We start from the raw sequence: 16,559 nt of genomic DNA on the forward strand, positions 1-16,559 counted from the left end.
ACTCTGCGGGACTACACTTCCCAGAAAGCCTTGCGCGGGGGCGGAGGCGGCTGAGATGCGATGGCGGAGTTGCTGCCCCTGGAGGTGAGAGGAAGCGGTCCCCAGGCCTAGCTCCGGACTTGCTCCGCCCTCGGGGTCCGGAGCTTTGGGGAGGGGCTGTCAGACTGCACGCCCGGCACTTACCGCCTGGCGGAAACTACCCGCCCGGCAGATCCCAGGACCTGCAAGCTCTGGGTAACGGCCCTGCTTTGGGGCCACTTCGTTCCCTTAGCTTGGGAGACCATTCTCTTCTTCCCCAATGGAACCAGGAGACAGCAAATCTGTCACCTCAGCGAGGATAGACCCTCTCTGCCTATCCCCTTCCCTTGAGATGGCCGTCCTCTCCCCCTCTGTTCTGGAAGATGTCTGCTCCATCCCATCATCCTTGAAGGGTAACCAATCTTATCCCCATTGGCCCCTTGGGATGATTGGTCCATTTCCACCACCCTCTCGCTCCCTGACAGGGAGAAACAGACTGTCCGTTCCTATCAACACTGGGGATGGTTTCTGAGGTCCTTTAATGAGGCCAAGCTTGCTCCCCAGCATCTAGTGATGGCCACCCCTACCTCTTTCCCCCATGGGATGTTTGCTCCTTCTCCTTAGCCAGAGAACCAGACCTCTGTGCCCACATGGGGCCCAGAGATAATGGGTTTTGCCCCAGTGATTTCTGGGAATGGCCTCCCCTCCTTTTGCCCTGAGGGTTGGCAGCCCTCTCCTGCTGCCCAAGGAGACAACACTCTTTCCCCATCACTCCTGGAATGCTTCTTCTCCTTAATACAAACAGGCCTGCTCCCACTTCAATGAGTCTGCTGCAATGGTATCCCCCCTCTTGACCCTAGAGAATATCCATCCATCCCCATAGATCCCATGGGTGACCAATTGTATCTCTAGTACCCCCTTGGGATAGGGCTCATGGGACGGCCACCTTATCCTCATCACTGCCTCCTGTATTCCCTCTAGAAAGGCCACCCCCTTCTCAGTGAACCATGCCCTCTCCCCCACCCAAGGATGACAGGTTTGTTCCTCTTTTTCTTTGCTCCTGTGATTGACTGTTCAGCCCAAAAGACAGGATGACCATTATATTAGCTCAGATGTTCTTTCCTGCCTTCCCCTAGGGATGGGGGCTTAGTCAGTCCCATATCCCATGAGTACTCTGTTCCTCTTGTCTCCCCTCCCTGGTGCAGTCTTTCTCATCTCAATAATCTGCTGTCTCACCACCCCTTCCCTGGAAAAACCTTTAGTGAAAATAGAGATAGAGGACTGTCCATCCTTACTTTAACCCAGTAAGCATTGGCTGAGTATTTCCTATGTGCTCAGCACCTGAGAAGGGAAGGAGAGACCAGAGTGTGCTGGTGAAGTCAAACTTAAGGAAGGACATCCAGAAAGATGCCTATGTAAGCAAAAGGAAATAGACATGCTGTGTTTGTTGGATGTCAGGGAAGATGGATTGGGGAAGCTCTGAGACCACTGGGCCCAAACAGGCATGGAGTCCTAGCAGTGCTAACCTGGGAGTGGAAATTTGATTCTGAGAGTACAAGGAAAACCTATGCTATGCTGAAACTGGAAACAGCTTTTTAGGGAAACTAACCTTGCAATTATGCAGAATGGATTAAGGAGGATAAACTTGGAAGCAAATAGGTCGTGGAAGGAATCCTGGTCTGGGGTGGTAAAGATCTGAGTTATTAAGGTAGTAGAATTTCAAAGGTATTAGCAACACCAATCTAGCAACTGTTTATGGGCCATCTATTCCCTATAAGACTTGATCTAGATTTTTTAAAATATGCCTGTTTCATACCTATAGAAACAAGCTCAGAGAGGTTAACTACCTTGCCTGAATTCACACAGCTAGAAAGTGATTGATGGAGCTGGAACTTAAATGAGTCTGGGTTAGACTGACCTGAAGTCTCTGTTTTATACCTGCACTCAGGAATAAGGGACAGAAGAACATGAGTTCGAAGTATTACCTGAACCTTTAGATGGGTTGTACTGTTGGCATTGAAGGGGAAAGATAGACTGATGGCAGAATATGAATTTTGATTGAGATTAAGGTGACTAGAGGACCTAGTGGACAATTGGCAATACTAGGCTAGCAGTTGGATAATTTAACAATATGAGGCTACTGAATTGTTGATTATTCCTGTATAGGTAAACAGAAGATCAAAAGACCCAGGACTGAACCTAGGAGCCACAGAAGAATACAGAAACAGGGAAATTAAAAGTGCTGGGTGAAGGCCTAGTAAACAGTGTTATAGGACTCAAGGAGGGAAGATTCTAGAAGAGTGAAGATCAAATTGTTCCTGACCTCACAAGCAACGCCTTTTCTAGTCCCCTGTAGACCTTCAACTTTACTTCCAGCCTCATACAGCATAGGTAGAGGGAGAGCCTGAGCCTCCGGTCTTGTTGGGTCATAGCTTAATAGCTAGCTGAAAAAGCAAGCTGGCAGTGGAGAAGATGAGAAAAGAGTAGGGGTGTTAGAGCTGAATCTGTGAGGGCAGGAGGAAGAACACTTGACTTGCTGTGTTCTAGATATGTGAAAGACACTGATGTGTAACTTAGTTCTCATAGCAACCACTTTAAATCTCACAACAATTGCTGTTTCACAGATTAAGCTCAGAAAGGTAAGTTGGCAGAATAGGGATTGAAGTAGGTTTTTCTGGTCACTATGCCTCAGGTTATTTCTACTAAACTGGGTAGGAAGTTTGATCCTTACCAGTTGGTACAATCCTCACCTGGATGGGGCTCAGGAAAGGTTCATTCATGGTAAAGATGTCTGGAGGCTGGAGAGGGCCTCACAGAGAATACTCTGTGAAGCTTTGAATCTAAGATAGACTAGAAGCAGTGCTCTCGTGCCCTCAAACCCATAATGACATTAGCTGGAGTAGGTGCCAAAGGCCTCCCAGCTCTAATGCCCCCAAATGCCCTGTCTTTTTCCTTCAGATGCTCACGTATATTCTGAGCTTCCTGCCTCTGTCAGATCAGAAAGAGGCCTCCCTTGTGAGTCGGGCTTGGTACTGTGCAGCCCAGAATGCCCTTCGGGAGGTAAGGTACCCACCCTACTTGGCCCATTCTCAGTTGTCTCTCACTTCAGCTTGCTCATGGCCCTGTTTATCCATTATCCCTCCATCTATACATTCACATATACTCATCCGTTCATACATACTGGGCTCTGGACTGGGGTTATTGAGATGATAAGATGTAGTTCTCTAAGGAGCTCATAGTTCCGTGAAGGAGAAAAACAAGTAATGTAAATGATCTTGATACCATGTGCTCTCAATGCTGTGACACTGGAATAAAAGGGTGCAGCAGGGACATGAATAAGGATATCCAGAGGAGATCAACCAGCAGTATCAGGGAAAGCCTTCTGAGCATGGGGGTGAAGGTTGGTCTTCTAGATCTAGTAACATCACAGGCGGAGGCATCAGAGTGTGGAGTAGTTCTGGAAATGTCCACACAAGTTCCTCATCACTGGAACTGAAATATGCATGGGAGAAGTGGTGAGAGATGAGACTAGAACCAGGTCAGACTGCAAGCTGCCAGATGTACTAGGCCGCAGAGCTTGGGCTTTCTCCTGATTACTACTGGGGAGCCTTTAAGGAATGTTGAGCAGGCTAGTGACAGTGTGAAATTTGTGTCTTAGAACTCCACAGTGCAGAGTGAACTGAAAGAGGGAGGCTGAGTATGGGAGACAGCCCAGCCAGTAGATAAATACAAACATCTGTGTTAGTTTGAAAGGCAAGCAATGATAGTTCTTGTTTTAATTTTGATTTCCTTGATTATTAGTGAAGCAGAATAGTTTTTCCTTATAGCTGACTATTGTATTTTCCTCTTGTTTATTTTTGTTCATAATTTATTTAACTAGTAGAGTAGTAGAGTCTTAGTATCTTCCTTACCCATTTGCATGAAGTTTTTATACATTAAAGAGATTAATTCTTTATACATATTTATTGAATTATATTCCTGTTGTCTTTTTTTTTTAATTGTTCTTGATCTAACCTTTTCTCTAGTTCCTGGTCCCCTTCTATTCCTGTTGTCTTTTAATTTGAATTGTAGGTAGATGTTTTTATTTTTGAGACACAAATTAAATTTCTATGTTGTTGATTCTGAATATCCCTCTTCCTTTTTTATTTTGTCCATTTTTGGATGAAAGATTAAAGATTCCTTGCTTCTTCAGAGATTTGATAAATACACACTCATTTGTTTCTTTTTTTTAAATAGGCCTTATTTTTTGAATAGGTTCACAGCAAAATTATTCTGTTTTATGGTTTGAATTTTTTATTGGTGAAAATTATTTTTGTTTGTGAAATTTACTTTGATTTATGTTATAAGAAGCTAAGCTGATTAGTTTTCAAATAGCCCAACATCATTTATATCTAATCTTCCCTTTCTCTGTAGGATTGGAATCCTCCTGAGACATGAAATAAGTGGATATAAGTAGGATGTGTTGTGAGATTATCTATCCAGTGTCTTTGATCTCAGTGTTTAAAGGAATTTGATTTTAGACTTGTTAAAAATTGAAGTGTGAGATCCAGTTGGTGGTTGAATTTCTGGGTGAGGATTCAACAGAAAGGTCTAGGTGATAAATATTGACTTGGGTATCACTAAAGAATGAATGAAGTCCTGGCACCAATGGCTTATACCTGTAATCCTAGCTACTCAGGAGGCAGAGATCAGGAGGATCGTGGTTCAAAACCAGCCTGGCCAAATAGACCCTATCTAGAAAAACCCTTTACAAAAATAGGACTGGGGGAGTGGCTTTAGGTGAAAGTCCTGAGTTAAGCCCCAGTACTGATGCAACATGAAGCCCTGACTTCAAACCCCAGTACTACCACAAAAAAAAAAAAAAGAATGGAGCTGGGCTGGGGGTGTAATTCAGTGGTAGTAGCATGTGTGAGGCTCTGGGTTTGATTCACAACACTGGAAGGAAAAAAAAAAAAAAGGAATGGATGGAAGTGAAGGCATGGATCTGAGTAATTTCCCCCCAGGGAGAGCATGAACAGCCAGAACAGCAGGCCACAGAGAATGCCCCAAGGTACATAAACACAGAAAGGAGAATACATCTACAGAGGAGGTAAGGATGTCTCAGGGACAGGAGTGCACAGAGTCCAAGGAAAGAAAGCATTTAACAGATCAAATGAAGATTATCAGTGTCAAATCCCATAAAGAGTCTAGCAAAATTAAGAACATAAAATGCCTGTAATGCTATCCAAGGAGGTCACCAATAGCTTCATCAATACTTGGCATCTGGGAGGAAAAGGTCAGACTAGTTCAGGATGTACGAGAGAAGAGAGGAAGTGTAGAGTGACTTCATTTGTAATAATTTTCCACATGAAAGAAAGGAAATAAATAGGGCAGAAATGATAGGTTGAGGAGGACTTTACAAAGAAATTTGATTAGGAAAAAATCTCAACTGTTTTAAATGCTTAAGGGAGAGAGTCACTAGAGGAGGGATGAATGTAGGGAGGAGTGAGGTCAAGAATGGTAGACACCACCTGAGGTGGTGGCAGAGACAGGCTTCAGTGCAGAAGACATGATTTTGCATAGAATAACGACAATGCTACCTCTTCCTGAGGAAACGGGTGGGGGTGGGGAGGCATGGAACTGTTTGTGAGGAAGTTCCTCAGAGGCATCTCCTTCCTCAGGAGCCACTTTGCGTAGTGAACTTGGAGACCAATGTCAGGAGAATGAGAAGAGAGGTAGAGGCCAGGACCTCAGTCACAAGGCAGAAGGAAGATGAAAAATTACCAAAGACTTACTCAGATGTTTGTGTCTGTGCCAAGCACTGTGCTGGGCTCTGGTGAGGCAGAAGTGAGGAAGATGAAAAATTTGGGAGTTTGTCATGAGAGACAAGCACAAGCAAAAATAGTTTAGGGTGTTGCATTTAGAATCTGTGCAGGAGGGCTGGCAGAGTGGCTCAAGATGTAAGAGCACCTTCCTGGCAAGCATGAGGTCCTGAGTTCAAACCCCAGTGCCACCCCCCACCACAAAATAAGGAATTTCAGAGATTGGTATAATGGCTCAAGTGGTTAGAGTGCCTGCCTAGAAAGTGTGAGGCTCTGAGTTCAAACCCCCAGTATTACCAAAATAAATAAATAAATAGAATCTGTGTAGGCACACTAGGGGTGCACATGTCTTTTTCAGAAAAGACTCCATGAAGGAGATGCTTAGCCTGAGACTCAAGAGAGGAATAAATATTTGCTACATAGACAAATAGCGGTAGATGAGGGTTGGGGAATGCCAAAACAACAGAAAAAGCAGCTGAATGGAGGCAGAGCAGCATGAGACACTGATCAAAAGTGGGAATTCCTAGAAGAGGGCAACACAAACAATGTATACACATGTGAGTAAATGTAAAAACCATAAAATAAAAGGAGGAAAAAAAGAAGTGGAAATTCCCAGAGCTGAGCTGGGGAGGAAGAAGGAGAGAGTGAGCTGGGAAGAGGTAGGCTGAAGAAGTAGGCTGTGGTCTAACATAGAAGCACTTGAATGCTGGCCAGCAAGCTTAACCTTTCTTCTGTGATCAGAGACCTGTCAGAGGGCCTGGAGAGCACGATCAGATTTCCTGATGAGAAGGAAGTTGCTTTGTCATATTCCTGACAGGAGATCTGAACTAAGGCAGAAGCAGTGAGATAGAGAAGAGGGACATATTTCAATATATCAAGGAAATGGAGAGAAGGGACTTGGGTCAATGTAGTATGGGAAGTAAGGGTGACTTTCAGTGGAGGGTGGTGAGAGTTTAGGAGAAGAAGCACAGTTAGTGATAAATGGTGAATTCAGATTGGGGCATGTTGTATTGGGGTTATATGGAGAGAGGTCCAGGAAGCAATTGGCAGCTGGGGTCTAGTGTTCAGGAAAATAATGTGGATCAAAAGAAAATAGTTGGAAGGATTGACCCATGTGCTAGGGGGCACATGGAAGAGGATAAAGATTGTGCATGTGTGCCTGTGTGTCTGTATGTGTGTTCAGGTAGAGGAAATCATGGGGAACCCAGTCATTTATGGACTTTGGTAACCCCAAAAGAGACCAAGGAGGAACAGGCTGTTAGGTAGGAAGAAAGCCAAGAGGACAGTTTCAAAACCCCCAGTGGGAGGTAGCATCAAAAGTAATGAAAAAAACAAAAGAGGAATAGCTACTGACCATCCCTAGCAAGTGGCATGACAGAGACTGGTGACCTTGCTGAAGGAGATCTGTTGACAGGATAGAATGATTTTGAGGGGCAGTGGTGGAAGGATAAGTGGGTGAGACAAAGGCGAATTGAATGGCCAGACAGCAGATGTAGGTGTGCCAGAGAAAAAAGGAAGATGGAAGAGTGGCTGCAGGATGAAGGGAGCTTGATGTGTTTAAAAACTCTTGTTATGGCCTCTGAGCCTCTGAGGAAGAAGTAGAAAGGCAAAAACAGCTGGTGGAGTGGCTCAAGTGGTAGAACACCTGCCCAGCAAATGTGAAGCCCTGAGTTCAAACCCCAGTTCTGTCCCACAAAAACAACAACAACAACAAAAACTCAGAAACTAGGATTCTCAGAGTACAAGTTGCTCTAGATAGTGTGAGCAAGACCTGTTTGGTATTTCTGCAAAGCCAGGCCATAGGCTCCTGGTTATCTAGGGTGCTGCCCATACCTCACAATCACCATATCCTGGATAGCAATCTTCTCTCCTCTCTCTCTCTCTCTGGTGGCATTGGGGTTTGAACTCAGGGCATCATGCTTGCTGGGCAGACACTACCACTTGAGGCACTCTGCCAGCCCTCCTGGAAAGCAATCTGCAGAGTCCCATTGGCAGGAACCATCTCCCAGGACCCAGATGTGGGCAGGTGGAGGAGGAGGCAGTGCCCCCAGCCATTCATGCTGTGGAAGATATTGGCCTACCAAGGCTAACCTAGGCCTGTATCTTATGAGGCCAGGCTAGGATGCTGGACTTGGTGACTTCTTATTCCCCCAGCCTGCCTGCACTGTTTACTTAATCCCGGTTTGTGTCAAATAAGGACACAGGCAGAGGCAGCGCCCACACACACACCTTGGCTCTGCCCAGTGCTCTGGGGAGCCCTGGTTTGCCCATCGTTGGGTTGGTCGCTGTGGAGAAAGAGCAGAAGACAACTCAGCTTCTACCCTCTCCTGCCTTCTTCTGCCCTAGGAGTTTAACTCCTGTCCAGAGACCAATGCTCCTGGGCACCAGGCCTGCATTCCCTCACAGCCTTCTGGAAGGAAACAAGTGCCTTACCTTGTACCAAACGGAGGGAGGCCTTTTCTCCATCAGGTGGTGACTTTCCAAGCCTGTATACAAGCCTGCAGTCTCAGGGTGGGCTTCACCAAAACCCAGGCCTCTCACAGTCAAGGACACATATATGTCATTTTATTGATTGATTGATTGGCAGTGCTGGCATTTAGACTCATAGCCTTGTGCTGGTTGCACTTGCCCTTGAGCCATGCTCTATCCTATGTCACATTTAGAAGTGGGCATTTGGGTGTTTCCCAAATGACTTTGCAATTTCTCGTAAGATGCCACCATTGGGAGCTGGTGGAATGGCTCAAGTGGTAAGAGCACCTGCCTAGCAAGTGTGAGGCCCTGAGTTCAAACCCTAGTGCCACCAAAAAAAAAAGATGCCAGCATGAGGAAAGGAAGAGACCAGGGGGGTGCTTGGTTTTTCTGTATGGGGGGACTGAAGCTGGAGCAGGTAGCCTTGCAGTCTTCCCTCTGCCCTCTAGAAGCAGCTTCCTAAGGCCCAGGAAGGACAAAGTCCAGAACCCAGGAGCCCTGCTTCTGCCTGCTTCTCTGTCCCCCACAGAGATAAATGTTCCTAAAAGGCTGTTCCTAGGCTCCTGCAGTTAAGGCCAGCTGACCTCAGGAATAGGACAGACCACTAAGTGACTGCAGGAAGCTGCCTCTACCCTACCCCCAAATAGTGAGGGCTAGAGATGGTCTCACATCTCCTCCCCCCAACCCTGTAGCTGGGGAAGTTTTGCAGGCCAGGCCCTGCCTTGTTTGTCCAGTGGCTTTTTGATGTCATCTGCCAGCCCTAGACTGACTCAGTGCTCTCCCTTGGGTGTTCGTCCACCTTGTTACAGGGAGGTAGCGGGAGAAAGGAGAACATTCCCTGCTGTTCAGGCTCCCAGGAAGAGAAAAAGGCTGAGCACTGCAACTGCAGGTAGAGCTGGAGACTGTGGGGTTCTTTGGATCCTGAACCACATTAGTGAGTTGTGGGGGCGGGTGCTGCCTGGGCAACCAACCTGCTCCCAGCTCCCCCAGCCCTAGTTTATTCAACATCAGACTGACTCATCTGTCATGTAGGACTTGGTAATGGCTGGAGACATGCTTTGGTTTTCCTTTCCTTTTCCTCTCTAACCTTTTTATCTCCCTCCCTCGCCTCACACACCAGGATCTTCCCCAGCTCTCCTTAAATTGAGAGAGGGACCCAGGCCCTTGGGTGTTTCACTGCCCCATCATGAGGAGATCTGCAGTGAGCCCTCCTCTCCCAGGAAAGACCACAATCTAGAGGTGGGGTCTGGAAAGAGAACTTGACCAACCCCTGATTCCTGTGGAGAGACCAGGAGCTTGTCCTTATCTCTTATACACGCGTGGTGGCCAGACTAGTTTCCCCATACCCATGCTTCCTGAAAGAGTTGTGTTGATAAGATTTTGCAGGAGTGCATCCTGTGTGTCACTTCTACCTTTCTCATTCCCCTTTGGTGCTGTTCCATGTGGTACAAATAGGGAACAATGGCTTGTTTTTGCAGTCATTAAAAAGGTGGGTGTTTTGGGAAGCTTGCTTTTCTGCATCAGAACCATGATGATGCTAAAACAAGAGACTTTTTGAGCCAGGTGCCAGTGGCTCACGACTATAATCCTAGCTACTTGGGAGGCTGAGATCAGGAAGATCGCAGTTTGTAGTCAGCCTGGGCAAATAGTTCATGAGACTCCCCCATCTCCAAAATAACCAGAGGTGTGACTCAAGCAGTAGAGTGTATGCTTTGCAAGTATGAGGCTCTGAATTCAAACCCCAGTCCCAGCCAAGCGCTAGTGCCTCACATCTGTAATCCTAGCCACTCAGGAGGCAGAGATCAGGAGGTTGGTGGTTCAAAGCTAGCCCCGGGCAAATAGTTCACAAGACCCTATCTCAAAAAAAACCATCACAATAAAAGGGCTGGTGGAATGGTTCAAGCTGTAAGAGTGCTTGCTTATGAGGCCCTGATTTCAAACACAGTGTCATAAAAACCAAAAACAGTCCCACCAAAAAACCCCACAAAAGACCCTTTTTTGACTACCACGTGCTTGAGACCTGGGTGAGAAATAGGGAAACAGGGCTAGGACTTTTTTTAAAATTTATTTTGCAGTTCTGGGAATCCCAATTCAGCATCAGACCTGCCTCACACATGCTAGGCAAGTGTGCTATCACTGAACTACATCCCTAACCCAGGAGTTAGGATTTTAGAAACTAATCCATCTTTTTCCTCCCTTATAGGTCTATTCCACACAAATTATACAGACTTTCCTTTGGCTCTATCTGGTACAAGATTATTCAAGAGTCTACTATAAAATATGTCCCTTAGCTGGGGGCTCCTACATGCTTGCACAGCTTAGCCCTGATCTTGCCTTCTGGATTATACCCTACTCCAGCTACCCCACTGCCAGGGGAGGAGCCCTGAGCAGGGCCAGCTCCACTTCCTTGGCACCTCTGAGATTCTTTCTGTTAGATCCTGCCCACAGAAGTGGGATGCTTCTCTTATCTAGATAGATAGATGTCCCTTCCAGGAATTCTCCAGAGCCTAGGCAGTCTCACATGTGTTAGTTCACACACACACACACACACACACACACACACATACACACACATGTGCCCTTTCACTTACACACAAAAGCATTTTTTTCAAACATTCATGTGTGCAAGGCCACCAGGGCCCCCCTAGGCCTCACTGCCTGCCACAGACCTCTGGCACCTGGGCCACAGAGAGTTGTGGTGAGTGATGACACCTACTTCACTTCTTCCTGTCATCCACTGTTCTTAGGGCTGTTTATATCCTCCTTAGAAAGTAGGGGAGCCTGGCTACTCAGCTAATGTCACATTCTTGGAGCAGGAGGTTGAGTTCATGGATCTCAAGACCTCCTAAGAGTCTGAAAGGTTGGGATTCAGGTTATGTTATCCTCTCACCCTGTGGGGGCTTCACCGGGCTTCTTCCAGGTCACATCTCAGCTCTCCTGTGCTCAGCTTACCAACTTGCCACTCTGTCCCCGCCCCTCCCTAGGTCCTGTCCTTCACCAGCCTTCCTGCCTGCCCCTAATAGTCAGCTCCCTTCAAACCCCAGCATGATTTGACTTCCACTCTCCCATTTACTACTCACACTCTTCTCAACCATACATGACACCACACACATGGACAGTCCTTATTGTAGAAGAAGCCTTTCTCACCTGCCCTCAACCTCAAACCAGAGAGGTAACCCCAGGCCTGCTGTTGCCTTTTAGACAAATGTGAAGTACAACATCCCTGTGTCCTCAGCCTCCCTCTCAGCCATCAAGAGCTTGGGCCTTCGGGGCATCTCCTGCATTGGCCTGACCAACCTGGATGGCTCACCAGCCTCACATCAGGTGCTGCAGTCTGTTGCCTACCACCTGGGCCCACACCTGCAGGGCTTGTGTCTGAGTGGGGGCAGTCTCTCAGAGGCCTCTTTTGTGGCCCTGATCCTGGGATGCCCAGCCCTGCGCACTCTTGACCTTAGTGGCTGCAACAGCCTCTTCACATCAGGTATGCTTCTGGCTCAGCCTGAGACAGCACAGCGTGTCCGGCAGGCATTAAGTGGCCTCTGTGAGCTCATCTTGGCTGACTTGCGGGACCTGACTGACCACAGCTTCAACCAGCTCAGCAGCTGTGTACCCAGCCTGGAGCGCCTCTCCTTGGCCTACTGCCACCTCACCTTTGAGCGAGACCCAACCCGGGGCTCTGCCGGCGCCCAGGTCTCCTCTCCCTTCCAACTATCCTTCCGCAACCTGCTTCAATTTGTGAAGGAGCATGCTGGCAGGTTGCGCGCCTTGGACCTAAGTGGCACTGGATTGCCACCAGAGGCCCTGAAGGCCCTGGGCCAGGTGGCTGGGCTGCAGCTGCGGGAGCTGAGCCTGCATAGCTGCCGGGACCTCTCCACAGAGGCTGTGGCCACCTTGTGCTGCCAACAACCAGGCCTTACCTCCCTGGACCTCAGTGGCTGCTCAGATCTGACTGATGGGGCGCTCTTGGCTGTGAGCCGGGGCCTGCAGCACCTGCGGCGTCTGAGCCTGGGAAAGCTGCAGCGGTTGACAGATGCAGGATGTACAGCCCTAGGGGCCCTGCAGGAATTGCAGAGTCTGGACATGGCTGAGTGCTGCTTGGTGAGCGGGCGGGAACTGGCCCAGGCCCTGAGTTCTGGGCACAGAGCTCCACCCCCACTGACCACCCTCAGGCTGGCCTACTGCTCTTCACTGAAGGTGAGCACACCACTCCTCCCTTCCTCTTCAGGGTGGCTGGGGGAGCTGGGCCTGTGGCCCCAGGGAAGGACTACCCAGTATTTGTGTCCCAGGCATAGTGGTTAGAACTAAAGTTGGGTCACTGTCTGGAAGAGGACATTTGCCCAGACAAGTGATGCTGCTGGCATACCTCCCCAAAATCCCCACTCTGGCTCAGGCAGAGGAAGGTCCAAGACACCAAGTGTGGCCTGGCCCATGAGGTGTTCCAACACCTCACGGGAATATTCTGGAGGCAGGAAGGCTAGAGAAAGGCAGTGATGGAAGTGAATGGTGGGGAGGGGTCACTGAAGAGGATGTTCTTCAGTGGAAGAGCAGGGCCTTGGAGGGAATGTCAAGTTGGGAGCAGCAGAGCCACTTCTTGGCTAAAGCTGGGCCTTGCATATGGCTTGGCCCTGTCCCTGTGGGTAGCATCCATGTCTGAGAAAGTCAGTCAGTTCTTCCATGGTGAATTATTCCTTCAACCTATTACTGTGATGAGGGCATTACCAACCTAAAGCCTCTCAACCTTGTTTGGCTACAAGCACCCTTTCCCTTGCCCACCACTACTTCTTCCCGTGGCCACCAGCATCTTAGCTGCTCTCCCAGGCCTCACTTTCCTGTGCCCCCAAAGCTCCCTGTGCATCTTTCTACAAACCAGTGTCCTCTGCTTGGCCATCAGCTCGTGCTGCTCACACCCTACTTCTCCCTGCAGTGGCAGCCCTACCATCCCACTGCACCAGTGGTTCACATTCTAGAGGGAGCACATTTGATTGGCTCTGCTAGATCAGCTGTCCTCACCTGCTCCAATGGGCTGTGGTTAGAGGGATGCCTCAGCCCATCCCTTCTGCAGGGGTTGGAAGCACAGGCAGGGCAGCCATCTTGTAAATTTCTTCCTGCACCATCCTTAGTCTTGGTCTTTATCCTTCAGATCTCCCATCCCTAAATCCACCTTGTCCACTCTCCACTCTAAATGTTCACAGCCAGCACCAAGACCATGTAGTGTCTCTCCTTGGGCCCTCTGGCAGCCCTCTGTTGCCTTGGGGCAGGAACTTTGTGCACACCCTTGCTGGTGACCTCTGCCAAGTCTGGAGACACAGTCATAAGCTGCTTCTCCATTCTCTCCTCCATACCTCCTTTCTAGGATGCTTCAGTGCTCTCTGTGATCCCAGCGTTGGGCCCAAGCCTCAGGGTGCTAGACTTGTCCTCCTGTGCGGCCCTCACCAACAGAACAATACAGGCCATTTGCACCTACCTCACCCACCTCTCAGTCCTGCGCCTGGCTTGGTGCAAGGAGCTCTGTGACTGGGGGCTTCTGGGGCTGGAGGAACCAAATGAGGAGTCTACGCTGGGTTCCCAGGTGCGGGATGTCAAGGTCAGGGAGGGCAGCTCAACTGTCCTGCTGTTCCTGAGTCTATAAGAACATTTAAGGGCAAACTCAGAAAGAGCCTGAGAAGCAGGGGTTTCTTCCCACAGCTACACCCAGAGCTGGAGTATCAGGTCTCAGATGCCGAGGATCCCTCTCCCAAGTCACAAGGCCCCTCACTGCTCGTGCTGCAGGCCCTCCAGGAGTTGGACCTCACAGCCTGCAGTAAGCTGACTGATGCGAGTTTGGCCAAGGTATGGATAGACTAAAGATCTTGGGGCTGGAGCCAGGGTCTGGACCAACCTACTTTTTGCTTAAAGTCCCTTTCTTACTGGCTTCTGACTGCAGGCAGGGAACCTAGAAGGGGCCCAAGCTCTGGATTCTAGTGCTATACTCAACCCCTATCCTTGCAGGTGCTCCAGTTTCCCCAGCTGAGACAGTTGTCACTAAGCCTGTTGCCAGCACTCACAGACATGGGCTTGGTGGCTGTGGCCAGAGGCTGCCCCAGCCTGGAGTGCTTGGCGCTGAGTCACTGTAGCCATCTCAGTGATGAGGGCTGGGCCCAGGCAGCCAGGTCCTGGCCAAGGCTGCAGCACCTCAACCTGTCCAGCTGCAGTCAGCTCACAGAGCAGTAAGTGTATCTGATGATGCTGAGCAGATGGAGCCACAGTGCAGGGGCTGGGTTGGGGCCCCACTCTGGGTCAGGTGCTCACCTAGTGGTCTCCCTGCAGAACACTGGAGACCATTAGGCAGGTGTGCAAGCAGCTCCGGGTGTTGGATGTGGCCATGTGTCCTGGTATCAACATGGCGGCTGTCAGGCAATTTCAAGCCCAGCTGCCTCAGGTGACCTGCATCCAGTCCCGCTTTGTGGGAGGGGCTGACCTGACCCTAACACTCTGAGGCCAGGTCAGTAAACAGCCCTGCACCTTGGCCTACTTCACCCCCTTAGCTCTAGCCCAGGCCTCTGAACCTGGAGTTTGCTATAGTACCTTTTTGCCTCCTCTTGCAGAACCCTTGTCTAGGACTCAGGATGGGACCAATCCAGAGCAGGGAACTTCCTGCCCCAGTTTCCCCACAGCTGGACAGCAACCTCTTTTCAGCTACTTGTTGCTGCCTCAGGTCCTGGTTGGGAGGCCAGGCCCACGGTCAGGCTGGGCCTCGTGCTGGTGAGGAGCAGACCGTGCCCCCTGCCTATCCATGTCTCAGACCGAAGGCCTATGTCTCACCCATTCCCTAGAGGGGCTCCCCCAGCCTCATAAGCTCTGAGCATTAGAAGCCAAGCCACCAACTTTGCTGTAAACCCAAATAAGATTAAAAATTCCAGATCTTTCATCTTCTGAAGTTCTCAGACTAAAAGATCCTTTCCCTCCCCACCTCAGTTGACCCAAAGCCCCTAAGGTGTCCCCACACTAGCCTCAGGGCTGATTCACACTGGCCTGTCTCAACCAGGTCCTCACTTCTTCCCCACATAGTAGACTTCAAGGCCTGAAGGCCTTTCCCAACACAATCCCCCTGGGTATGCCCTGCTGCAAAGGCACTGGGCCCAGCCAGTCCCCAGGAACAACTGATTAATGATGTCTAATTCAACAATGTGGCTATCTTGAGAGGAGGAATAAAAAGGTGGGAGGAGAAACAGGACAGCATCTCTGGGATGAGGGTCATTAAAGGTCATTTAGTTCAACCCTCTAAACAATGCTAGTGACTTCTCAATGGCAGCTCTGAGAAACTGCGCAGCTGACCCCACACTTTGTCCATACATCTGTCCATCAGTTCTAGAAGCAGCTAGCCAGTGTTCTCTGAGTGCCTACAGGCACTGTGCTTCATATGGGGATTCAGAGGTGCCAAAGATGTCCCAGTTCCCAGGCCAGAGGCAAATAAGTCAACAGGCAAGACAGTCTAGTGTGCAAGATATGTATGAACAGAGAAATAAGCATGTGGGACCAGATGCCTAGGGCAGCAATGAACTTGAGTCAGGGAAGGAACCAAGACAGTGAAAAATGGGCAGAAGTGGGGAAATCTAAGAGGGGACTGTGGGGGAACACTTGGTAGTCCAGAGCTGGTGCTGGGGGGATACATGTAGGCCCTGATTGAGTGCAGGGAGGATGACAGTTGGACCATGCACCCAGAAGCCTATAGGCTACAGGGACTCCATTGGAAGTACTAAACTACATGTCTGCAGCTCATCCAGCTAAACTCAGTGTCAATCATGGTAATCATGGACAACAGGCAGACACTGAAGAATATAGGATGTGTGTGCGAATGTGTAATCACATCCAGTTTATGATTTGAGAAAGCAGTTGGAGGAGCAGTTATTGAGATGATTGGAGGAGCAGGATGAGAAGCCAGAATTTAGGAGATGATGGTGGCAAAATGCCACCAAGATGTTGGCATGAACAAGGGACTAGAGACACTGAGAAGTAATAATTGGCAGTATTGGCAGACTAACTGCATCTGGGATCTCTACCTTGAACTCAGTAACAGACTGTTACAAGTGTGGCAGGGAGTCTCTGAGCCCAGGTGTGTGCGCAGTAGATGTCTGAAGCTCAGAAGTGTAGGTAGGGGTAAGGAGCAAATACTCCCCAAGCACATTCTCCAAAGGAGGCACCATTTCATCTGTTTTCAAGGTCAAATTTTGATGTGCAACACTGTTAAACACTGTATTTGAGGAGGCACTGAGAAAGAGAAGTAGTGAGTGG

At 49.1% G+C, this 16,559-nt stretch overlaps 1 protein-coding gene across 6 annotated transcripts; it reads left to right on the forward strand.

Moving 5' to 3' along the window:
• Positions 1-25: 25 nt before the first annotated feature.
• On the forward strand, positions 26-15,007 carry LOC109694004 (Leucine-rich repeat-containing protein 29). Of its 6 annotated transcripts, none has more exons than XM_074055853.1 (9): positions 26-84; positions 2,977-3,078; positions 10,492-10,536; positions 11,490-12,482; positions 13,642-13,872; positions 13,974-14,117; positions 14,277-14,494; positions 14,595-14,769; positions 14,873-15,007. In XM_074055853.1, the coding sequence occupies exons 1-8, from the start codon at positions 61-63 to the stop codon at positions 14,761-14,763; spliced, it is 1,926 nt and encodes a 641-aa protein (XP_073911954.1). In that variant the 5' UTR covers positions 26-60; the 3' UTR covers positions 14,764-14,769; positions 14,873-15,007. The 6 variants fall into 6 exon arrangements, with proteins under 6 accessions (XP_073911954.1, XP_073911955.1, XP_020031237.2 ...); XM_074055852.1 differs by having other exon boundaries at positions 32-2,657; positions 13,642-13,857; XM_074055854.1 differs by lacking the exon at positions 10,492-10,536.
• Positions 15,008-16,559: the final 1,552 nt, after the last annotated feature.

The sequence above is a fragment of the Castor canadensis genome, chromosome 15 (genome assembly GCF_047511655.1).
Source record: "Castor canadensis chromosome 15, mCasCan1.hap1v2, whole genome shotgun sequence".
NCBI lineage: Eukaryota > Metazoa > Chordata > Mammalia > Rodentia > Castoridae > Castor > Castor canadensis.